This window comes from Coffea eugenioides, chromosome 1 (genome assembly GCF_003713205.1).
Source record: "Coffea eugenioides isolate CCC68of chromosome 1, Ceug_1.0, whole genome shotgun sequence".
In the NCBI taxonomy this organism is placed as follows: domain Eukaryota; kingdom Viridiplantae; phylum Streptophyta; class Magnoliopsida; order Gentianales; family Rubiaceae; genus Coffea; species Coffea eugenioides.
The window spans coordinates 50,845,105-50,870,732 of NC_040035.1; the positions used below are offsets into that span (position 1 = coordinate 50,845,105).

At 38.0% G+C, this 25,628-nt stretch overlaps 3 protein-coding genes across 4 annotated transcripts; all 3 read right to left on the bottom strand.

Moving 5' to 3' along the window:
- Positions 1 to 2,452: 2,452 nt before the first annotated feature.
- Positions 2,453 to 5,766, bottom strand: LOC113762175 (ran-binding protein 1 homolog a). The gene is made up of 4 exons (XM_027305492.1): positions 5,406 to 5,766; positions 5,127 to 5,278; positions 4,883 to 5,008; positions 2,453 to 3,061 (listed from the first exon to the last, which is right to left on the bottom strand). Exons 1-4 carry the CDS (start codon positions 5,555 to 5,557, stop codon positions 2,829 to 2,831), a joined length of 663 nt encoding a protein of 220 aa, XP_027161293.1. The 5' UTR covers positions 5,558 to 5,766; the 3' UTR covers positions 2,453 to 2,828.
- Positions 5,767 to 8,400: 2,634 nt separating this feature from the next.
- On the bottom strand, positions 8,401 to 12,151 carry LOC113756172 (ERBB-3 BINDING PROTEIN 1). Of its 2 annotated transcripts, none has more exons than XM_027300008.1 (10): positions 12,019 to 12,151; positions 11,801 to 11,936; positions 11,524 to 11,608; positions 11,278 to 11,427; positions 10,968 to 11,121; positions 9,690 to 9,905; positions 9,470 to 9,606; positions 9,264 to 9,355; positions 8,965 to 9,147; positions 8,401 to 8,734 (listed from the first exon to the last, which is right to left on the bottom strand). In XM_027300008.1, exons 2-10 carry the CDS (start codon positions 11,889 to 11,891, stop codon positions 8,658 to 8,660), a joined length of 1,185 nt encoding a protein of 394 aa, XP_027155809.1. In that variant the 5' UTR covers positions 11,892 to 11,936; positions 12,019 to 12,151; the 3' UTR covers positions 8,401 to 8,657. The 2 variants fall into 2 exon arrangements, with proteins under 2 accessions (XP_027155809.1, XP_027155771.1); XM_027299970.1 differs by having other exon boundaries at positions 11,801 to 11,907; positions 12,019 to 12,150.
- Positions 12,152 to 18,706: 6,555 nt separating this feature from the next.
- LOC113774406 (mitogen-activated protein kinase kinase kinase 18-like) lies at positions 18,707 to 20,595 on the bottom strand. The gene has a single exon (XM_027318948.1). The coding sequence runs from the start codon at positions 20,291 to 20,293 to the stop codon at positions 18,707 to 18,709; it is 1,587 nt and encodes a 528-aa protein (XP_027174749.1). The 5' UTR covers positions 20,294 to 20,595.
- Positions 20,596 to 25,628: the final 5,033 nt, after the last annotated feature.

The following is a 25,628-nucleotide window of genomic DNA, read 5'->3' on the forward strand; positions in this document are numbered from 1 at the left end:
ACCATTATTGTGTTTGTTTTTTTTTATACGATAGATTATTTTACAGTAGGGGAAGGAGAAGGATCTGGAGAGATTCAAGGATAATTCGGAGGGGACCGACCTATTATCGGACCAGACGGGTGCACTATTACGCACCAACTTGGACTTTTTAAGTAGAGCCACTTTTTTAATATGGCAAATTGGGGGGAGACTAGGTTTGAACCCTTGTCTCCTACCCTACCAAACTTTAATGTATTGGTGGTGACCACCAGCTCACTACTGTGTTTGTATTTGTGAATTAATCAGCAAACGTGAGAACAAATACACGAATTCTCTTACACCAGCTGGACCAGTTTTTTTTTTTTTTTTCTCTCTCCTCTCCCTCGAACCGAATGACCTCTGCAGTAGAGTTGTAGTTTCGATCAAGTTCTTAATTATAATCAAAATTCAGGAACAACTTGTTCCTGTTTTCAGGAGCAAAATTTTAAGCGTTCTTAAAAAGATCCACATAAACCTTATATGATCCTGCCTATAAGAAGAATGTTCTCCGATAGGACGACCATTTGATGCTTTCATTCTCCTTGATGGAATTGTAGAGATGCAAGACTTTTTAAATACCAAGAAGTCTTGGTAGTCCAATGATCTTAAACATAATAACTGGGATTAAAGACGAAGTGATTTGCTGAGTGCACATACATTGGCTTAACTATTCCATGCTTTTGAAGTTTAGAGTCAACAATCGTCTATTAGAAACTAGTGATAAAAAAAATGCTTTGAATGTGAATCAAGAAGTTTACATTATTGATCGATAACAGTAATCGATGGGGTGTGATTCCATTTTGAGGTAGTTTTATTTTGGGTCGCAAGAAGGCATTGGCCCGGTGGAAAAGTGGGTGATCTCAGTAGTCAAAGAAAACCCCACCAAACCAAACTGGCTACCACTGAGCTCACGACTGCTTGTGTTCCAATCGGACCACCGGAGGCACCATACGCTGCACTGAAAATTATGCAAATTGACAACCAAAGATGGCCTTTTTGGTTTTCTTTCTACCAAAAATCACAAGAATGATTAGCGTACCAAGTACCAACCGTACACATCTTAAATGCCGAATTTTATTGATAGGTATACACTGTATGGGCAGGCCGCAGACTACTGATGAAAAACAAAAAATTTGCACCAGAGGCGAAGAATGTGTTTGGAGTGCTTTCAATATCACGCATTTAATGCAATCCTAACATCTGTATCCTGCCCCAGCAAAGTACCATGCCCAAGCGCAGCTATTGAAGCAAACCGGAAACCTTAATCGAGATCTCCTTTGGTTTGGCCCTCGTGTGCGGAACGGTAGGGACAATAAAAGTTTAAAAAAGCCCGCGTAAAATATTTTTTTTGATCAGGTGTAGATGATGACAACTGATCCAAAAAAAAAAAACATCTTTGATCGGACTGTTTTCGACCTCACTAGCCAGCAGAAGCAGACAAACGAAGTCAGTTCGAGTTCTTTGGATTTGTTTGGGAGCTTGGCAATTCCTATCCCTCCCCGGTTATTTGATAAGATTAGGTTCATTGATTTGTTTCCGATCATTCATGTCATAATCGGCTGATCCCGCAGTACTATTGTCGATGAGAGGATTAGATGATAAACCCAGCCAACCCTACAGGAATCCGCAAGGCTCAGATCTTGCCTGCGATTCCAGTCCTCCAGCAGCAGACAATTTCAACTGCAAAATGCATACCGTAAAGGAGGCTGGCTGGTAAAGGCTTAACTGTTGCAGGCAGGAAATTACTTTGGTCTAGTTATTGTTGTACCCACCATAATTTGAATGCCAGGCCCAAGCCCATTCCCTGACGCTCGTGACCCCCTTTGTGATGCGCTTCGTTTGGAGATTTATGTGATTTAACAATTAACACTGCTGCTGCTGCTGCTACTCTGATTCTGCCCAACTGAACTGATCAGCAAAATCTCCTCGCACTCTACGGTAAAAGAGGTAATACTAAAAAAATAGTTCACATGTACTGCACACGGGATGATGCCAGGACTCAGGATCCAAATTTGGCCCCGGGAATCCTCAAAAGAAAGGGAATCAACCTCCTTCGCTGGCTATTTTGTCCTTGCTATAGTGAGCAAAGAAAGCACAAGTAATGGACCATTTTGGGTCTCTTTCAATCCTTTTGGTTTGCCCCAGGGGGCGAAGATAAGACTCTGCTTTGACCACCATACGCAACAAGAACTTTCAAGCCCGTTAGAACCACCCAAACCACTCAGGCTGTTACACTTCTTGCGACCATCACTAGATCACAATATTTATGGGAATTCCAGTGTCTACGTAATGCTCGATAAGAATTCTTTGGAAGGCTGCACAGCCATGCCACAAGTTCTTCTAATACGAGCAAATACTTGGGACGGTAACTTACTACTACTAGCTAACTGCCTTTGTTTAGGAATCAAAACATATAATGATATAATAGAAGGAATAAGGCATTCAAGATGGAAAATTTTTTTCCCCCAACTCTTTCGGCAGCGGAAGCCGTTTGTAATTTGTAACATCAAGCATATAAATCAACAGAACAACTTACTCCAGGCAAATAAATACCACTGGCCAAAACCTCTAGTTATATTCGCACACAAGACCAAAATCGAAACAATGTTGAATCCCCACATAAAGAGGACTCGAATTTAAACCAACCATTGTCTACACCTGACCAAGAAGACCCACACCATTTGCCACCCATATCTGACACTCCACTGACCTCACCAGACTAGACATTCTATGGAATGGGTGGTGACTGAAGTGAGAGTTTTAACTTCACCAAATCAGAAATGGGAACTGAAGGCATCATCAATATTCTCTCAAGTTGAAGCGGTCTCCTTGTCTTCACTTTCCGAAACCTTCTCCTTGCCTGCAGCAGGAGCCTCTTCTTTGGTCTCCTCTTTGGGTTTTTCTTCAGCTTTCTCTTTGCCTGCCTTGTCTTCAACACTCAACTTCTCAAGCACTCCGGCAGCAGCAGAAGCATCTTTGTCTTCCTCTTTACTCCTTTGGGATTCAGCAACTTCTTGAACCCTTTCCATAAAGGTTCTGCAATCTAAACAGAGGAGCAAACGACTGCATAAGCAATAGAACAAGAGCTACCAACCCAACAACAATAATTGATCCTCCATAGAAACATAGCAATTGTAGAACAACTACTACTCCTGCGTCACTATAATCAATGTACTGCCAAGTACCAACTTGAAATATCACAAGGCACAACTCTCAAGTATTGGCCCAAAAGGTCCCAAAACTTCCTCTCCTGATTTAATAAGTTGACTAAATCAATGGATAATAAGTACATAATCAGGAGTGATCATTAGATTTTTAACATATTTAACATCTAAAGAATTACTGAAGGAGAGTGAGGGAAAGGAAGCCATGAATGTCTTTAGTCCCTTGTCAAGTGTGTCATTAACCATGTATGATAAAATGATACCTAGTGGCTAATGGGCAACCGGAAAACTCTCACAGAGCTGTAACCAAGAAGAAGCGAATGGAAGTATAAATACTTCATCTTCCCAGATTGAGAGTCCCAATCTGGCAAGATATAAGTAACAAATCATGCAAAACGCACAAGCATCTCCTCTTCTATTTAGCATCAGTTTGTCTTTTATTATAAATTAACTAGCAGATCACTACACTGAAGCTTTCCAGCATTTTCCAATCATTAGCACAGTAGGTTATAAAGAAAAATAGATCACTTCTTCATTTGCACTTGTTTATGAAGATAAACTAAAAAAGAGTCCATGTCATCCATATGTTGGCAAAATTACCTCTTCCAGCACTAATTGCAAATCATGAAACCAGTGAAAGGATATAAACAACCAAAAAGGGAAAATTATTAAAAAAAGAATGACAGGTGAATGTTTTTGTGGGGCATTACATGGTGAAGGGTAACACAGAGAAAGCTGAAATTCTGCAAAAACACAATGACTAGTAATGTAGCTTCATATCTCCCCTATACCCCTTCCCGACCCCCCCCCCAAAAAAAAAGAACTCTCGTCTTTGGCTCTTCTCGAGTCATTGCCTAGAAAATAGAAAACTAATTAACAAGTAGTCATGCAACAGAAAAAGGGTCAGTTACAGTTGTTATGCTTTCCTTCGCTCTGCCACGTCCCTGGAATTAATTGGTCACAACAAAGTAAGCATCTAATGAGATCAAAACCCAATGATTCTGCCACATTAAATGACATTAACCTTCAGAGCAACTAGTTCCTAAAAAGCCAAAAAGTTTTCAATGGTAGCAAATTTTATGTTAATAGGCAAAAAAGAAAAGTATGCTTCAATGATAACCTTAGTCAAAACATTTGCCCTTCAAGCATAGGAAAGTGTTACATGACTCCTTTATCAGGTTTCTGCCGACAGCAATGACATCAGAGAGAAACACTCAACAGAAGACAATTCATGGGAAAGCCAACCTGAACCATCCTAAGAGATAAGATCCCTCCACCAAAATGTGGCAAGATATCTCAATTCTTATCATTAACAGTTAAGCTAGGCAATAAGCCTATCATATCTAAACTTTACTAATACATAGCATACAAATGATACACAAAACCAACAGCTCGGAACAAAAAACAACCAAATGCTGCAAAGAATTTGAACCTATCAAATCACCACAGCAATAAGCATAAAATGATCTCAAGCATTAGAAAAACTACATATGTCTGAAAATATTATTAATTCTACAAAGAATGGACAAGCATGGATCTCAACATAAAAACACGCAGCATGCTTGAAGTAAAAGTAGAAAATGAAGCAGATAACATCACCATCAAACTGTGTTAAGCAAGTCATCGAACAAACGTGAACTTGGATACGTTCCCCCCCCCCCCCAAAAAAAATCCATTGATCAACAGCGACATATACTTACTCTCAACAGATGCAAATCTAATGCAGAACATCTCATCCTTAAGTTCACCATCTGCAAAATCCGCAGCATGCCACACGCAAGACTTATCATTTCCAATATGTTCCTGAACTGTCATGGTCGGCCCAACTGCAGAACAATACAAAATTTTTCAGATCACAATTTTCCAAAGAAAATTAATAACACACTAATCAGGTAAACTACTGCAAATATTTTTATAAAAAAAAAAAAAGAAATAGAAACGGACCTAGATGATTAGCGCAGATCTTAAGAGTCTTAGATTGACGCATAACGAGACGAACTTTTCCAGTCTCTTTGTGCTTCAAGAGCTTCACAGAGCCAGCGCCTCTCTCCTTCCATTGATTTCCGTCTTTATCAAATCGGTAAAGCTTTGATTTCCTAATTAACAATTTAAAGAAAAAATGAAAAACCCTATAATTTTCTAACATAAATCCCATAATTGTAGCAGATCGAGAGGCAAAAGATTAAAAAAAACAAAAAAGGAAAGGAAAGGAAAGGAAAGTACAGATCGAGGATGGCGTCCTCATCTTCTTCGCCAGTGGTGACGGAAACCTCTTCAAGCTTGACGATAGGGGCAACCTGAGCTCCGGTATCTTCGTCCTCAGCGGCAGCGGTCTCTTCCTCCTCTCTGCTGTGCTCGGGCTCGTTACTGGCCATTTTAATAGTGCTCTGGAGAGAGAAAAAATTCGAGCTCTATGCCAATGCTGATTAACTTCGAAAGCAAGTATGTGTTGTGCGTGAAAGAGAGACAATGGAGCGGTGAGGGTGGGGAACTGGGAAATGCCTAAGGGGTGCGATGGAGTAGGTATGAGGGTTTATATAGTAGCCTGAGGGATAGGAGGATTGGAATGCTGGAAGAGAGGGTTTTGGTTTGGGGAATTGGAACTGCGAAGAAGGCGTGAGATTTACGCAGCACTACAGGTATACGGACTACGAAGTCGTGGTGGCTTTCAACTGTTTTTTTTTCTTTTCTTTTCTTTTTTTTTTGTAAAGGTAGACTACTAAATAGGTAAGGAAAAGAAAAAAGCTACGGAATTTTCTAGAATTTTCTTCTCCTTTCTTTACGTGCTGGACCAGTTGAAGACTTATGTTTTTCTTTTCTCATTTTATTTTCTACAAGTGCATAAATAGAAAAACCGTGCTTAATTCTTGCCAAATCATTGTGTGCCAATTTAAGCCTCATTGCCTTCAGATAATTTGATATTTTTCATAACAATTCAAAGAAGGCCAAATTAAAGGATCAAGAAAGGATATCTTGTCTTTTTATTCAATTCATTCGTAAAAGATAAAAATTTGGACTAAAAATGTTGTAAGTCGCAATGTTTATTGCGACAAGGCCATGCATGCAATCTTAAGTTAATTTGTGATAGGGTAAAAATTATTTAAAAAAAAAAAAAAAAAAAGGCTGTGCAGTGCAGCTCTCCATATTTGAAACTGTTCGGGAAGGCAGTTAAAAGCCCGTGGATCGTAGACTAAAGCCCAAATTATCATTTTTCCAACGGGCCTTTACCAAACAGACCCATTGTCATGTTGATCGTGCAACACATCGCCGGACACTTACAGATCCTTGGCACTTGACAGCACCACCCATTTCTCTTTTAACCGTTCACGAACAAAAGATGTCTGCAGCAACAGCAACCATAAGCAAACGTGCAAAACGCCTTTTTGCTTGCTTCCCCATTCTCACTTTCTTCTCTACTAGTTTTTTAGCCCTGACGCCATGCGTCAGGTAGCTGAGACTCATTATTTTGCGGTTATGTTTGTGTGTTTTTTTTTCTTTGTTAGATACAGTAGTCATGTGTGTGAATGTATGTTTTTTCCTAATTGCACAAATAAACATGACTTTAAAATTAGGTTATCTTACACTCTTAATATAGCATTAATCAGTAAGTAATGCCTAAAATTAGGTAGAACTAAAAGGCATATGGCTATACATGTAATGTGTAGCCTTGCTTATTAGTCACGTTACTTCTCTAAGACAAGCAATTTGACAATTTCCATTTTTTTTGACACTTTCTATTTGCTAGTACTTCACACTTAACAATCCTTTGGAAGAAAGAAATAATTATAAAATGGGTTTGTCATTTTCTTTTGTTTGCTAGACTTGAATGAGCATTCAAACATATTTAAAAATATTTTCAAACCAATGTAAAATTGAATTAATATTTTTTATATATTCAGTGGCTTTTTTGTTTTACATTAATAGGTCTATATTCATGACACATAATTTTTATTCAACTCTATCCCACCATGACCTCGGTTTATATATACTACCATGTCTCCTAATCAGGGTTTCATATTGGATCCTATTCTTTTTGTTGCAATTTAGATGATTGTTTGATTGATAGATTAAAAGTGTTCAAGAATGGAGGGAGCAACAATGGTTTCTTTGAACAGACATCATTTATTGAAAATGAGCATGGGACTCTCAATATTGAACAAGTTTAACTTGCAAGGTGAATATATATATTTTCTTATTTTTCTCTCTTTCTTCCCTTTTTTAGGCTGTCTATATCTTCTTTTTTTTTTTTGGAGATTTTGATGATTTTGGTTTTGATAATTTGTATTTATTGAATCATTTTTTCATGCTCAAAAGAAAAAAAATTGGACCTATTGTAAAAGTTCAAAAACTATAATCCATTTCTTAAATTGCATTTTTTTAAAAGAAAGTTTATCCTGTTGCCAAAAACAGATTGAACAGAACCAAGAACAGAATAAGAGTAAATTGCTGATCGCCAAAATGTTCCCATCCAAGAGGCCTACGCGGACAGAAGAGCAGGAGAGAAAGTGGTAATTAGAAGAGAGCAATGATTGAAATTGAGAGCAAGGAAGAGAGACGGAAGGTAAAGCAAAAAGCGTCCACCGATTCAACGAGGCTATCTGCACCCACGTTTCCTCAAGCCACCCAAAAATCATGCAACCAACAAACACCCCCAGAGTTCATGAAAATTACAGAGTAACCAGACCATTTGCCCACGCGGACAGGAGCGAATTTCCAACAAAACCACGCCACCCATCAGCAAAAGACCAAAATACCCCTCAAAGTCACAAAAATAACGGCATAACCTGCTCATTCTGCACTGTTCATAAGCGATTGACGCTTTATATATGTAAGAGATATACTTTATAACCCTGTCAGATCTATCTTTTGTGACAGGTTCATAACTCCAAAACTGAGCTTTAATGTTTTTTCACCCCGCCAAACAACTCAAGTTTTTCTGGCACTAACAGCATTTGCCCCCCTCTCCCTCCCTATTAGTTCCATGTCCACACACGTGCCATAGAATCAAGCCTAACTCAAATGTCCAGAAACGCAATGTGCTCTTGAGCTTACTATCATCTTCCTGAGGATCTGATGCGTCTAAGTCTACATCAGCAATTAATATGTCAAGACAAACATTTTTCACGGATTTCATCATCTTCCCCAAGGAGGCAAAGGTAACTGTCAACTACTACAATCCTAACTTGCTCAGTTCTATTCATGCAGAAAACAACGGAAATTATAAAAGTGCCCTATGTTTGAACTGATGCAAAACTCTGCTACGTTCCTCGACAACCAACTGCTCAATTTAAACCAGAGACCATGGTGAAGCGTCAAAATGAAAGGATAACAAATATCTTTTATCTATGATTTTGTATTACATCACCCAAGTAAAGGGGAAAAACGACTAGCTGATTTGCTCAATCCCAGAAACAGCTTAATAACTTCAAACTTGAAACAGGTGGTTGGTTAATAGACCAGCAGCTCAGGAGCTCATTATTGAGATGCGCCATTTGCCTCTTCATCAACTGGTTCAGTCTGCATTGAGTCTTCTGCTTTGTCTCCTTTCTTACCTAAAATAACAGTTGTAGATATCATAGACCATTAATAACCCTTTGATTAAGGTTTCCACCCCTTCCAAGAAATCTGGAAAGTAGAATCATAACAACGATATAATTTCTTTCATATTCTTGAACTACTAGTTCGCTAACACTCTTAAAAGCCCGTGCTCGTTCTAGGATAAGAGAGCATCTTGATTAAATTACTCAATATAATAATTCAACCAAGTTTTGTTTCAATTTACCTTTCTTTTTCTTCCCACCACCTTTCTTCTTTGTCTTAATTGGAAGGGATAACCAGGCCTTAATTTCAGGATCACTGTCTACCGTCTTTGTGGGCTTCAGCTCCTGTAGAGAATGAGATGTGATCCTATCTGATCCATTTGGCATGAGCAGAACTGTGAACTTAATATGAGCAACCAAGTCACCTGCATGACAACCCCAATAAGTAAAAACAAGCATGCTTTTTCATATCAATCAGCAAATGAAAAACTTGAGAACAACAGAAAGGACAAAGCACGTAGATTCCAGTTAGAGTATTTACCAGGTTTCTCGTGCAAAACAGGATATGGTTGCAGAAGATCATGGTTGACACATTCAACCAGCCCTAACCTAGCCCTCTTCTCTTCCAAGTCTCTTTTCAAGGAAAAAAGGGTAAGAAGCAAACCATAGAAAAAGTTGACAACAAAAATTAAGGCAGTTACTATTCACGTACATAACTAATCTTGCAAGACAACAGAGGTGGCAAACCTTGCAGTGAATGGCATGATAGGGAATTTCTGACTTATTTCACTGAAAATAAATCTTGATGCTTTCATCTTCAAATTATAGTTCTTGTCCACAGCTCTCTTATAGATAGTTGTTTGCTTCTCATCCAACAGCTTTGGCTGCAAAGTCACGCCTCAAATAAGTAATACAAGATGATAAATCATCTAAGAAATTCGTGGATGAAATTCAAAATAAGACTTACTTTGCCATCACCAGTGCTAGTAACTATATCAATTGCATAAACCTCATTCTCCTCAAACTCTGCATCATCTACTCTCATGTCAGGGCTGGACACATTCAGCACAACTTTATTACCATCAATAACAAACTGCTTCATTTGGTGACTCAGTACACCCTCAACAATCCTGCAGTCGTAAGCTGCAGCAACCTTTTGAATTGCTTCTGCTACTTCTTGATTCTGTATTTTCCACAAAAAAAAAAAGGTAAATATGTCAAAGGAAACCTCATACACGACAAATAATGAACCGTACACTATCCCAACCCTTGTCTGCCATACAACACTAGAAAAGGCTGATAGACGTGAATACACCAAAATAGATTGCCCCATCACAAATTAATTAGGCAGATATTCCGCAATATTTGGTTGCACTTATGGGAAGCACGGATAATGTACTTCAGCCTGTACAGGAGGACAGTATGACATTGTCAATAACTTCTACATCAATAGGTGGTCCAAAAAAATCATAGGTGACTCGAAGACTTTGTCATTCCTGCATGAATGAATCCAAAGTGACCCATGTATGGGGCCAGCAAGTAACAGATGCTTCCTCGGGCAAACTATGAACAGGTTAAAAGATAGAACCAACTTCTCGAATTTTAAGGACTCAAATCACCAGTGAATAATGTTGCCTAACATGTTCTAAAAGCAAAAACCCTGTTACAATTCTATTCTCCAGTTAAAAAATTTTGTTTGTTCACCATATATCATGAACATGAACATGCCAACTAGCAATTTCACCCCACCCCCCAACTCCCACCTCTTTCATCTAAATGCAACCAAAAAAAATACATGCAGGGAAATTTACAATTGGTCATGTTGCCAATTATCTGGCAACTATACAGTACTACAACAATCTCACATGGTACTGCCAATTGTCACAATGCCCATCTAAAATACACATGTTGAACTTCCATTTCTCAACTTGAAGTGGAAAGTAAAGGGGAAAAAAAGCAGCAACTTATCATGTCCGAGTGATTGGCACGGCAGATGAATGCAGAAATAGACAAATTAGTGTTTCCATGACTGAACGACTTATGCTTTATGACACCATGCCATAAACATTTGATCAATATATAGATGGTGGTATACTTGAACTATAGATCAACTTTCACAGATTAGAGCGGACGAAAACCAGTGCATTGAAGATCTAACTAGAATAGGAGTCACAGGAAGTCAAATTACAACACATTTGTACATCTCCAAGGCAAATAGACAAAATAATGTAAATCATCTTATTACCTTCTTCCCTGGCCGAACAAGCCTTAATGCCACTTCAGCAGCTGTATTTGCTGCCGCAATAACATCAGCTGCTCTACCAGTAACGGGCCCATCCTGAAGTACATGAGTATGGGCCACTACAGCAATAAAACCATCAATGTGACACCCCATATCACTGAAACCATCAAAGGTAAAGATGAATCACCATGCACATTCTCTTGCCAAATTACAAGTGTCACATAAAACCGAAGTACAAAAATGTCTCTAATACCAGCTAAAACCATTCCCCTACAAAACAAGAGAACGAAATTAGGTTTAAACCGTCACTTACATCTTAACTATGTCACCTTGTTGCAAAACGGCCTCATCGCTAGCCAGTGGGGAAACATGACAAACAGTATTGTTCACTGAAATGCAAGTTGGAAAGGCAACACCTCGTTCAATCTTCTTCTTTACATTCTTATACATATTCCCGGTTTGCCTACAGACCATATAGTCAATCATCAGCCCAACATTTTTATAAAACGCTAACTAAAACAGAGCAAAGAATATCTATGCATATACAAAAATCCCCTACTCTTTGATGAATGCATCCCCTTTTTCACATAAATCAACAATCTTTGTTGCTGGCTTGCATTCAGACAATACCAACTGCAATGCCTCTGCATTAATTCAAATTCATTAAACAAGTAAAATAATTCAAGCACATAATCAATTATTAACCTAAGATAATAATAAGAGAAAAATTCATAATTAATTTAACCCATTTAAACATCAACAGTTTCTATCCACACAGAAAAACAAATTCAAGCATATCCGTAAACATATAAGTGAAAAGATAGTCGGGGACTAACTGTTAACAATTTCGGCGGCGCTTTTGTATTTTGTGACGACCTCAGGACTGGTGAGATCCAGCTCTCGCTCCTCCCTTTCGTCGTCCGACATAGTTAATCGAGAACCTCTGCAACAGAAATAAAATGGGGACGAAAACTAGAGAATATCAGGCATGAATTGATGATACATATAAGCCAAAACTAAAACAAATTTCCAGCAATTCAGATGAAAATGTTACCTGAAATGAAGCTTGTGGGCGGTAAGGTAGTGAAAGTGGAGAAGTGTGGAGGTTAGAGTTGAGGTTTAGGGTTTCTTTGAGGAACAGCGAAGTGATAGAGTGAGAGCCGCAGGCGATGGAACCTTTTCTTTTTATTTTAAATTAGACGTTAGTAAAATACAGAACTATTTCTCCTTCTTTTTTTTTTCTTAGTAGCATCTACGTGTCAGTGAGGTGCACTGGAAACGGAAGCAGTGGTATATACTTGAACTGGTGTCATTCTTGAAAAATTGGGGATTACCGCTTTTTTTTTATTCTTTTTGCCGGTGGGATGTGAAGTATAAGCTGTAAGTAATAAACAATTATATTCCCCAAATCTCACGGATCATATCATAGTGTTCGGAATTCATGGACGAGGAGACAACCGTCCCAGGCAGTTCACGGCCTGGATGAGGCCTCAAAAATTTGTGCGGTTCAGATCACGTTTTGTAATTCGATTTTTACGTCGTGTGGGACCCACAAAAATGTTGTTTTATTTTACTCGCTGTTGTTCTATTGTTACACCATGTACAAATAGTATTACACCTTCCGGAGCGGTTGTTCTGACAACCGCTCCAGCCCCGCGTCCGGAATTCATGGATCACTGCAGCTATGTACTGATTGTAATGGAAACATAAAAAGAATTGGATAAAATAGGAAATAGTTGTTTGTAATGCTATTTTTGAAATTTTGTAAAAAAATTATACTATACTAATTTAATATATGTGAGATAAAAAAGTGATTGAAAACTATATTTAAAAAAATGCAAAATTTCTTTAGAGAAATATATGTTTTTATGTTTGAAATGATTTTTTTAAGGCAAAGCAAAGTAAATATGAAAATGCCTAAGAGCGAGTCATGAAACTTATTTCGTTCAAAATAGACAAAGCAAAAAGGGGGGAAAATGTGTTATTTTATTTTAGGATAGAATGGTGAAAGGAAAGTAAATAGCTTTAATTTGAGGAAGAAAATGGAGAAATAGGATAAAACTTGAAGCTTTGGTATAGTATTTTAAATTAAATAGATGAAGATGAAAGGAAGCCATCCTAAGTTTACTTGAAACAGAAAAAAGGCTGAACAGGGTCATTGCATAACCACAAATTCTAACTGTTTCGACTGTATTTTTTGAAGCCTTGCAGAAAAATAAACTGTAATTATTTGATGTATGTAAGATAAAAAGGTAATTAAAAAATATATTTAAACAATTTTTAAAAATTAAAGGAAAATGGCATTCCAAACATTTTAGTTTAACCACATTGTTGATGGAAATAGAAGAAAATCATATTTGTTTGGATAAGAGTTTATTTGGATGATTTATTTGAAATAATTACTGTAACATTTTTTGTGATGTAATGTATGTGAGATAAAAAGGTGATTGAAATTTGTGAAGTAAATTCTTTTACTTCAAATCTTCTTATGGCTTTTGGTTTTCAACTCTCGCTTCATATCATGGGTTGGTTGGCATATTTTATTTCTTAATAGAAAATTAAATTGGCATCTTTCAAAATTTCTGCACTGTAATGCCCATTTCTCCTTGAATTCTTGGATTGCGCCGCATAGACATTTTATGTCTACACGTACATAACTTGCTATTTTGAAATTGTACCCATAATTTGAAATTGTACACAAAATAAACGATTCACCTTTGCACAAATTACATATCGTTCTCTTTTTGGTTCAATTTACAAAGGCGAGCTCTTTTTGAATCGATTCCCATATCGTCCGACGTTACAGGCTAAAAGAACCATACGAGCCCAAAGCGAAAATGCATATCCCTCTTTGCTGCTGGTCCTAATGGATATTGGGCTCCAGGCTTAAACCGTGGATTTTGAACAATAACGAGCTAAATGTACTAAATCATGGATGGATTAGTTCAGGAGACAGCATTTCTCAAGCTGGAGTAGGCATTTAACCTGGCATTTTTATATATTGATCTGATTTGCAAAAAGCAGCCAGCTAAAAGATAACAATTATAGCCAATCTGATAACTCCTCCCACGCGATTTTCTTTGGCAAAATTTCTTGGAAAAATGACCGATTTCATCCCTCGTATTTAACAAAAATATTCGTTTCTTCCCTCACTTTTAAAACGAAACGAATTCGTTCTTGACATTTAAAAACTAAACATATTACATTCCTAAACTCAACTGAAGTGATTACAAATTTTGGGGTTAAAATTGATAGATCACTCGTTTAACTTAAATTAATATTCACGGGAAAATTAATGAATCCAAAAAAAATAAAATAAAAATTATAACATAAAAAGGAAAGATTAATCTTTCCAATACTTTCATTGTATATACTGACGAGTCTAAATACCTACCACATCAGTTCAATTTAAATTTAAATACCAGACTTGTATGTATGGTATATATATATATATATATATATATATATATATATATATATCTTGATTCACAAGTGCATACATTAATGGTGCATGAAAAGATTTATCCAAAAAAGAAACCCTACTATTCCAAGACATAGGAACGTCTTTTTTATGTTTTATGTTTTATTTTTTTTTCATTTTTGGTTTAATGAATGTCATGTGAACGTGATAGAATTAACTGAGTGATCCATTAATTCTATCTCTAAAATTTATTATCGAGTTATTGGATGGTTTAATTCATATTGAAAGTTGGGTTCATGGATGTAATAGTTTCAATTTTTAAATATCAGAGACGAATTTATTTCATTTTAAAAGTGAAGAATGAAAATAATATTTTTGTGAAAAGTGAGGGATTAAATAAGTCATTTTCCAAAATTCTCTGTCCCCCTAATTATTTTGAAAAAGATATAGTAGGAGTTGACATCTTTTGGATACTTAGAAAGTTTAATTTGACAAGGTAAATTCCCTTTTATTTTTTATCGTGGCTGTTGATGCTGGTTTGAATGCAAGCAAGTGGATTTCACAAAACTATATATACAAAGGATTCTAATAACATGACCAGGCACTTTAACTTCGACTTATATAAAGCTTGCATTTGATAAATTTGAAATATGAAATCTGAATCTATTAATTAAATGAATAATTGATTACGTATTTTAATGATTGTCTTACACATAGAGCCCCTGCCGAAATTAGATTAAGTTTTGAGATAGCCTTTTTTTTGGTTAAAGCTAAGTTTCATCCATTGGGGAAGCTCAATTGTCTATCGGCGCGAATCTTAAATAAACCAACATATGTTTCTCTATGGTCGAAAAATGAACACGGATGAGGCAGTGGATCATTTTAGACGCCAATTGGGAACAAGCATCGACTCATCGAGTTTATGATAAAGATAGAGAAAAAAAAAAAAAGAGAAAAGAAAACAGACGGGAAGGGATTTAGGACATTTTATTATTTTACATAATTACGATCTAAATGAATTGGTGGTGACTGCGTAGTAGAACCAGTAGTAATATGGGAGATGGTACGATTGACCACCTCATAAGCCAAAACATATCCAAATAAACACGAACAAGATCTGCAGTACTAAATTCAGACAACTCAGTTTGGATTTTTATATTGAGATAATTGCACGAACCTCCCCTAAAACTTATAATAATTACAAATGATACCTGCTGTGTTTAAAAAATTATACCTACCTCCTCTAATCATGTAAAATGACAAAAATGGCCTTCATAAATTACTTAATTTAACATCTCCATGAAGTAAAGTAATGCATATTTGAAATCAAAGTTAACAAGCCGCTTAAAAAAAAAGAAGAGCAAGAGCAATAGATTATTTGTTGTCGAAACCACTCAAATCACTTCAATCTAGTCTTACTCGATATTGTAGTAATTTGGAAGAAATTTTCTATATTCTTACAAAAATCTATTACTTACTCAACTGGTATCAAAGGATTTTTTTTCCTTTTGTCCATGTGAAATTTTTTTTAAAAATCCAAGGGAAGAGAAATGAAATTGATGGATAGCTTTCTTACAGTATGTGTCAATGTATTAAGTTTAAAATTACAGAGGAATTTTATTTCTATTGCAAAAAATCACCTAAGAGCAGTATAGGATTATCAATGGGGATATTTTGCTTACATCAGCAAAGTGAGCCCCAAACTATTTTCTGAGGGAGGTCTATGTAATTTTAAAATCTTGAGGGTACTTCCAACAATTGTCATAAAATTTAAGGGAGATTTATGAAATTATCCCTTTTATATATTAGCTTAGTTTATTATATTCGATGAACAGAGGAAGGGAATGAATGAGAATCCTTGGATTAGCTGGACTTTTAGGTCATCCGAATGAAAACAAAAAAACAAATGGGAAGACGATTCTTTTCGCTTCCCAAAATGCATCAGCAATCTCTTCATTAATAAAGAATAAAGCACTAATCCAAACACAGAAGAAGTTCAACCAATCATGCAGCGATACGTTGGCAAGAGATTAGGGACTCCGTTGTCATGGTGTGGCTTAACATATCCATCTAGATTTTAATTTTGGGGGGACTCGACTAATGGGGACAGACCGGAAGATCTTAATACGCACTCAAAAGAAGCTAACAAGTAAAATTAAGTCAAGAAAAAACTGACAAATCACAACTTCACAAGAAGTAAGATGTTAATTATGCCAAGACATAATTTTGTATGAGATTCTTGACGTAGGTAAAATCCCATTTGGTTGTGTTTAGGCTATTATCTGGGATTTCGAGGTAAGAAGATAAACATCAAATGCTTTAGTTCAAGTCTTCAACACGGCCGACAGCAGTTTGGTTTGAAAATAGAAGACATGAAAAACTTGACGGATTTGGTCAAATTTCTGAACTGTCCTTAACAATTCTTGCCAAACATGCAACCAGAGTCAGATAAAAAAAAAAAAACTACATTACTTGCGTTGAACTGTAGATTTAATTTTACACTACTGTTATTTTGCTGGGTGAATATCTGGTTTTCATTTTATCAAAAATAGAAAATATATAGATGCAGAGTAAGTTGAATCACAGAAAGGGAGGATAAAACAACCTAGAATATATTTTGATTTACCTTAAATTTTCATTCAAACCCCCTTCATTCGGCCACAACAACCGAAGAAAAACTCCATCAAGCCAAGAACTCCAATACTGTATAGCGGAATAAAAATCTAGCCTGTTGGGGTGAAAATGAGCAATGCTAGTGCATGATTGCCTACCCCAAAATTCAGTTTAAGCCCACAATTGATCTAATTTACACAGAAAGTATATATATATACATATATATAATCAGAGGACACAATTTATAATTAAAGACGCAAAAGGTGCAGTAAATCTCAACATCACGAGTGATCTGATTCTTGAAAAAAAAAAAGATAAATTATATGTGAAATCATGCATCACTTGCTTGAGACAATTGAAGACAGAATCACATCTTTTGGAAAAGCCTCGCTGGAGATACTAAATTATCAGTCGTTTGATCTCTATTCCTAGGAAATTGGAAGGCAAACTTGTCAAAGACAGTTAGAAAGATTACACGCTACACCCATCTAGAAGTATTATCCAATCTGTGGGCTAATAAAATTGATCATGCTACAATCTAATTGGAGCTTGTGAAGTTTGCTTTTACCTCGAGGAAGTTGCTTTGCTTATTTAACCGGCGGGCTGGACAAGAATTATTACGTGCGGGAAACTTCTTTCTTGTTCGTTAAGAATTACTCAAGATAAGTCTCGGTCGGACCGCGTCTGGTTTGGATACCTCTCCCTCAAAAAAATCTAAAGCAAAAAAGTTTGCAGGGTCCTCCGCTTTCCAAATTGATAATCCAATCAGCGTGACAAATCATATTGCACCCAAAAAGTTGTACTCTATCAGAGTTTCGCACCTATCTTAATTGGAAACCTCTAACTCACATGCTCCATTGCCTTAGCCAGCTCAGTGGCCACTCCTTGGGCTGTCGGTGAGGGTTCAAACCTCATCTGCAGCAAATAAAATCTAAGGGTAGTGCCATACCACTCGCTTGATTTTGTTGGGTCTGTATACCCACTAGCCCCTAATACAAGTCTCATTGGGCTCCCCCTCCCCCTAGATTAGGATAGAGTAGGTTATACAATGTATCGTTGTTGGCAAAAAAAACATACTCCATTGCCTCTATCTTGGCGATGCAATGAGCAAAAACAAACAGCATAAACTCTAATATTATCAATTTTGATCTACCCAAAAAAGGAAAATAAGAAGAAAGTCAACTCTGTAATATTATTGTGAATTTTATTTTATGACCAAGGAGTAAGGAGAGGGGGCCAAAAAAAAAAACACGATACGAAATCGAACAAATAAGAGGTAGGCTGATGGCAGAGCATGCCTTAATTCTATTACGAGTCTCACTCGTAATTTCAGCTGCCATGTCATGCAAGAAACTAAGATGAGAATTAGGGCCAAAAGATGAAAAAGAAATCTTGATACCTGCCTTGTTAGAAAGTTAGACAGCCCAACAATAACTTGCCTTCTGTTACACATTGGATCAGGTGTAAAATTCATGTTACATACATTAATAATATGCTGACATCCGTTCTCTTTACGTCCTGATTAAGTTCAACTCTTAAGAAGCACACATAAATAAATGAAGTGTAAAACTCATGGCATATACTTTAATATATTGACACGTATATATCCTAATTAAGAGAACTCTTAAGAAGGATACACGCAAATGCATAAGAACGTGTAACAAAAAACCCACCGGCTTAGACCAAATCGGATTTGTTGCTATTACTTTTATGTTGTAAGTCGGGGTTTGGCCCATTCATAAATTTCGGGGAGGCGGGGAAGTTTGAGTGACTCGTAAAAATTAACAAAATTCAAATAATACGCTGTTGTCTTGCACAAAAGCAAATGTAGCAAAACTTTCTCGTATATGCCACGGAATGAAGGAATTGGATACAAATTCTGTCGTCGAGTCGGTTGAAAATAAAAAAATAAATAAAGTAAAGCTAAAAATGGACATGTGCATCCCCCATGTGAATCTCCAGCTTGAGGCCGCTCAACCCGTCCGGAGTCCGTAACGACGCCGTCGTGGCGGCTATCAATTCGCGCTTCTGCTACGGCACTGCAATTAGAATCTGCCAAATATTCCCCGCTCGTCCTTCTACTGAATTCCCCAATCCCAAGGGAATCCCCATATTCCACCTCTGCCCCCGAAATTTCCATCCGCATCAATTCCCCATATTCCGAACTCGTCCCTTCTCCCCCTCTGCCACAACGCCCCGCCTCCGAAACCGGAAGTGAAACCTCCTCTTCTCTTTCTGTACTACTGCTACTAGCTAAACCCCTTACCTCCACCCAACCATCCGATTCCCAAATTGCCCCTCTCCCTTCAGCCAATCTCCCAAGCCTACCCCTCACGTCGGAATCACTGATCCTACTCCCGCTGCTCGGTGTTTCTTCCTCATCTTCTTCATCGGAATCTGAATTGAACCAATCCAGCACGCAACGTGGCGACCAATAATAAGCGGGTAAATCGGAGGACGGTGAGCACATTGATAGAAACGGATGCTGTAACAGCTGATCGCAGCTCCATCTTTCACTAACGTCTCTTCGCAAGCATTTTTCCACAAAGTCGCGACACAATTCCGACAACTGAGTTGGTAACCGAGGCAACTCGTCCGAGTAACCGATTCTACAGAGCGTGTCCGCCGCTCCTTTATCTTCCCACGCGGGTTTTCCGGTCACCATCTCGATGACCGTACAGCCCAAGGACCAGACGTCGGATTCCGGCCCCTGATACTCCCCTCTAACCGCCTCCGGCGCCATCCACAGGGGAGTCCCACGCGGCGTGATGCTCGCCTTCCTACAGCGGCGGATTTCCATCGCCGATCCAAAGTCGGCCAGCTTGGAGGTGCCTGGAGCAGGACCTACCAAGACATTGTCACCCTTCACGTCGCAATGCACAATGCCTTGGGAGTGAAGATACTTCAACCCGGAGACGATGCAGAAGGTGTAATTCTTTACAATCCATTCATCGGCCCCGCCGCCACAGGGAGTATATGATCTTGCCACATCAGCTACGGTGCCACCTGGCAAGTACTCCATGTGCAGGTTCCTAAGCGGCGTCATACTGGGCGCCTCCACCGTCACGTCATCACCCAGGCACTCCACCACGTAAGGCGAAGAGAGCGAGCGGAGGATTCCAATTTCATTCTCCAGCGCCTCAATTTGGGAAGGCAAGGCAGAGTTGGTATCAACGGACTTGACAGCAAAAAGGGCACCGTTGGACTTGTTGACAGCAAGACTGACAGTCCCGAAGGAGCCTCTGCCGATGACGGCGGTTCTCATCCAGCTGTTTGGAACTTTCACTTTATCCATGTGAGCAGGGACGGACGGACGGAAGGAAGGAAGGTGAACTGTACTTGTTGTGGTTTTGTTTTTTCTCTTTGGGGGAAGAAGGAAAGAGCACTTGTGTTTCTTGAAGAAGAAGGGGGCCCGAGTTGAAAGGGGGTATATATACTGTCCGAATTGGGGATTAGCGTATGTAAAGAATTAACGGGGTTCTAGAGGGGGGTTGGGACCTGACACGAGGTAATTGACGCGAAAGAGAGTTTGTGATACTGGGTTTTATCCTTATCCGATGCTGCTGTTATTGTAGAGGATTTGATGATTTATGTAGTCGTAATTGGTTTTTGTGTGGGGGAGGGGGAGGGAAACCAGTCAGTCTAGGAAACGTGGTTTGATTGCAGGATTTGGCATATTGTCTTTGTCCTTTGGGAGTTGCGTTCGGTTTAGTTTGGTAGTATTACTGCTACTGCTACTTTCTGTATTTTTTTTTTTAAAAAAATAAACATATGTTTGGTGTGGTCTTTCTAAAACAAAAAGGCAGGCGATAACTGTATCGGTTGCAGCGGCTGGTAGGTTACTGCAACCTTCTTGTATTGATGACCTGGATTCCAGAAATTTATGGATATCTTAGGTGTCAATATGCTACTAATTGTAAATTTCTAATCCCCCGCTTCAAAGATTGATCATGCTCCATTATTAGGTGCCCAAGAATATTCTTCGCCCGCATACTAATCCTTAATTCTTCCTCAAGTTTTGTGGTGGTAGTATTTCTTCCGTTCTTGACTTTAATTAACCTTTGATTTACTTTCAAAGTAAACTCTACTTTTTTTTTTTCTTTTTTGTAAGTCGATCGATATAAATACGCGCAATTCTACACGACGGAAACATGCAATTGGCGTGTGTGCTGCTCAAACGCAGAATTGAAGGATTGTTATCTCAAGTGTGAATGAATGAATTTTGCGGCCGAAACTTAAAACATTTTTTCTGCATTGTTGAGTTAGAAACTACTTATGGCTTCTTCTTTTTCTCTTTTTTGGGCAGTTTAGGCAGCAGCTCAGCGGATCATGGGAAGTAGTAGGACGCAGTCGCTACTGTTTGTATGGATATCCGAATGCGACCCCAACACCAAAAGTACGAATCCACCACAAGGGAAAGGGCAGACAGCGATCTGTTGAGGTTTCGTTGGGGATGGGTTTGGGAACTAAGGGGGGAACCCACAACGGGCTTACGTGGCGCAAAATGGTAGGTTCACGTCTCCGCAAAAGAGAAACGAGAGGCTGCGGAGGGGAGATGCCAAATGGATTATGGACGTCGTTCTTTGCGTTTGCGCACATATGCCGGTGCTGCAATTGAACCACCAGAACGAGACGAGACGTGCATACCCAGCCACCACAATAATCCGTAACTATTTCTTTCTCTACAATTATAGATAGTAGTATCAAACTTTTCAACACACACAGACAAGTGAAATTTCATGGCCCTGTAATAAAACCACTGTACTTATTTTGCACCTCCCCCTTCTCTGTGTGTGTATATATATATCTCCATTGCGTATCTTATTTATTTATGAGATTAGGACACGCCCCTAAAATTAAATAAAGTTCCCAAATTGTGAAACACACAGTCACGCACTAACTGGCCAACCACACAACATGACACACTACGCTACCGTAAATTGGGAGCCAGAAGAAGTTAGGATAAGGCCTGCCTGGCATGCGCTGATAATAATCCAGCTGCCAATCATCTGATTGTAAAGCATAGTATGGTATGGGCACTGCAGTTTCGATGATCTTTGGAATTGGCTAGTATTTATAGCGCTACAAGTTTATCTTCATGTTGAGACGCGAATAAATTCTGGTCTAGTGACTCGTTAGATAGAACCCAAAAAAAAAATACAGTGTGACGTGTGGAATGAAGCGTACAAGGTGGTTACCTGGTGGCACCGGTGATCAAATCCTTTATTGTTGTTTGCCTCAATCATCAATAATGTTCATCGGGGCTAATAATAAGATATCATTCCCATAATTTTATAGATTAATGTCTTATGCATTTACGGTACAACTACTATTACCATTAGATGTATGATAGTCAATCTGAATTTTAAAAATTTAATATCTAAATTTTACACATACATTATGTATTTATTTATCTGTGTGTATAAGATTAACGCTTATTTTATTGCTACGTCAAAATTTTCACAGGAGGGCAAAATTTCTCATTAGCACTCACCGCTTGTTTTTGCCTGATGAAGGGATATTTTAGCTATTCTAATTTGAAATTGTGATGAAAATAAAAAATTATGACTATGGCAATATAATCAGGCAATAGAGTGTCAATGTCCAGAATTAATAACTTCTTTTTTGGGGACAATTTTAATGATTGTTGAATCTTTTTAAATTGTATGCCTTTAGTACGATGTCCCTCCTCTCCCCAACCTTGCTCATGTTGGCGGTCACATGATAGCAAAAAAGAGAAACGACATGGACTCTGTCCTCCAAACTCGTTTAGGGAACACTAGTTATAAAGGAGCCCAAAATAATAATAATAATTTTTTTTAAAAAAAAAACAGAGCTATCCTTTGAATCCTGACAAGTGATAAAGACACCGGAATTGGGTTCTACACTGGATAACGAGGAACGATGCCTTGCTGTGCCGGAAAAGGTCGGGTGGCATGAAATCATGAATGCGGGCCACATATTTCAGTGCACAAAAGGGGAAAACAGAAAAGCGAAATTTGGTGAATGTCCAGAAAATAGAAATGAAGAACTGCAGAATTTGTGGTCAAATTCTATGTGGGTGGTCCAGGTGAGTTGGGATATTACCTAGATACAGCCCACAACCATGCTGACTCCTGCTTCACAAAATTTATATATATCTAACTCGAGAGAGTCGAGATATTTCAACAAAAGCCTTTCCCAAGCAAAATTTAAAACTGAAGTAGCAAGTCTTAAGTCTAGCTAGAAGCGTATATACACCGGACTTGGAAACATCATCGTAGTAATAATATAATATGCTTTAAACAGCATGCAATAACCAGCTTTCGCTCCCCATGCACCTAGCTAGTTGAAGTTACTCATTACACAAGTTAGCAAACTGAAGTTTCAAGTTTTTTCTGTTTTTTTTTTTTTGGGTAAGATAAAAAGATTTCAAGTTCAAAAACAGGTCATTTTGTGATTGAATGGACTAATCTTTTTGACGCTGTTAACGAACGTAACAAAATATTCGCCCGAATGACTAACTTTTTTTTTTTTTTATCTAATTACTACTTATCTTTAGAAGTCACTACCTACAAAAATACCACAATTTGTGTTAGTGTTTTTGTAGAACACCAACGACACGAAATATTACAAGTGCTGCATTCCTATAGGAGGTGGTGATTCTTGTGGTGTTTTCTTGTTGACAAGAAGGGTTGACAATCTCCAACCGTATACATGCACTAAAGAAATAGTAGTAGTATCTCAAAATGTTTTCATCAAATAAATTATTAATTCATCCGCCTATCAAAATTCACAGGGCAGCAAGCAGACAATCTCATGTTAAGGCAATTAACAGCATATTTGTTTGGGTCATGACTGAAATCTGGAGTTTAGTGGGCAACTTGAGGCTTTCGTTAGGGCACCAGTGTCGTGTCGCAAGAGGGCTAGACAGCACCAAGTACACAAACCATGAGATCGTCCGACATGTCTAAATCTTCGTGATCAAAGCGTCCCCCGAATATTAAGCAGAAGCAGACCACTCCCTACTCTCTAATAATCATACATTTTTGGTGTTTTATATCTATGCATTGTGTCATGATTACTCAAATTTGTTTAAAGTCGGAAGGTGGTTACATCGTGCATGTGGTCTTTTTTTCTTTTTTTTTTATTAAACACAATTTTATCTTATTAAAAGGAAACTCGACTTGTAAGTTGTCCACAAAAATAATCAAGAAGTTGTCTCGCAATCCCTTTTGCTAATCATGCAACTGTCCCTGAAGGCAGAATTTAACAAGTCTGATGAATTTAACTCGACAAAAAGGTCGAGAAATGCAAGAAGACTTGTTCCTGATATTCCGCGGGATTCATAAGAATTACAGTAACTTGTTTTCACATGGTTTCCTTAAATTATGCTTTCATCTTTCGCTTTGGCTCTTCTAATTGCGACATTACTTTACCTTGCACTCAGAGTCTCTTCTTTCTCTGTGCGTTTTCTCTTGCTTCCTTTTTTTTTTTTATTTTTTAACCATGATATTTCTGGTCTGTTCTCTTTTTTGAGCTTGAAATTTCGTTTGGTGATATAGGCGGACACATTAATAATCCACCAAAAGGGCATCAGAAGCCCAAGTTGTCCCTGCCAAGAATATCCAAACAAATTACACCACAAGAGTGCAAGCATAAACAACGTGCGATGTGGGGAAATCATAGGCACCAAATCATGGTCATGTCAAATTCTTAGGTACAGGCACAACTTGTGAGTTGCACCAGACAGCATATCACGTCATATGTTGAACAATTCGACCCGTGATATGATACCACCACATCAACATGGATACTGCAACTATATCTGTTCTCATATGTGACGGTCTTCTTTGACCAGTTTCGATGGAGTTTTTACTCACATCGAGTCCCCTCCCCTTCCCTCCTAGAATAGGCTAGTTTAGGTTATAAGAATTCTATCGTGTCGAAAAAAAAAAAAAAAAACGTACACAGCCTCCAAAATGGCCGTCCTGACTAATTAATTAAGATCGGTAATCTTCTTTGAAAGACCGTAGCCTTTTTCACTTGGTATGCCAATGCCAATATAGGACATTTACGCACAAAATGTTACTAGAAGCTTGAACCAACCAACACACATACATAGGACGTTTTTCGGTATTCAACTCAATCGACAAATTCAGTAGTGTTTGCTATTTTCATAACGCGTTGAATTTTTGTGAGGTGACTCAAGATCCATCTTTATCTTGTCAGTACGCGGATAAACCCTATCCCCCATCAACACCGCCACCCCCAAAAAAGAAAAAAGAAAAAGAAAAAGAAAAAGAGGGTACTAATACAGCTTGTATTTCCACTTTTAGAAGAGATGTATGGGATAATTCACAGGACTCTTACCTGTAACAGTTGCAAGTGCAATATTAATAAATCAGACTTTATAGGCAGAAAGTAGAGCGCATTTGGTGTAAGTTTCTTGGTTGGTCATGCTCAAAATCCGGCACCTCGATGGTTGAATTGTACTTCAGTATTGAAACGGTTGGCTGTCCGAATATTCTACAAATTAAGACATCTTACAGTGAATGAAATAAGAAAATTTTCCTTTCTGACGTGCACCGTATGGTCCCTCTGGCTGTTAATTAGCTAGCCATGAATGAAAATCGAATTGGATGTCAAAA

Excerpts from the sequence above, each read along its gene's own strand:
- LOC113762175 (XM_027305492.1), bottom strand. The coding sequence starts at position 5,557 with ATGGCCAGTAACGAGCCCGAGCACAGCAGAGAGGAGGAAGAGACCGCT. Across the intron at positions 5,279-5,405 it reads GAGGACGCCATCCTCGATCT|GAAATCAAAGCTTTACCGAT; the intron begins GTACTTTCCTTT and ends ATTGTTAATTAG. Across the intron at positions 5,009-5,126 it reads GATCTGCGCTAATCATCTAG|TTGGGCCGACCATGACAGTT; the intron begins GTCCGTTTCTAT and ends ATTGTTCTGCAG.
- LOC113756172 (XM_027300008.1), bottom strand. The coding sequence starts at position 11,891 with ATGTCGGACGACGAAAGGGAGGAGCGAGAGCTGGATCTCACCAGTCCT. Across the intron at positions 9,906-10,967 it reads TTGTTCGGCCAGGGAAGAAG|AATCAAGAAGTAGCAGAAGC; the intron begins GTAATAAGATGA and ends TGGAAAATACAG. Across the intron at positions 8,735-8,964 it reads TGGTGGGAAGAAAAAGAAAG|GTAAGAAAGGAGACAAAGCA; the intron begins GTAAATTGAAAC and ends CTGTTATTTTAG.
- LOC113774406 (XM_027318948.1), bottom strand. The coding sequence starts at position 20,293 with ATGGATAAAGTGAAAGTTCCAAACAGCTGGATGAGAACCGCCGTCATC.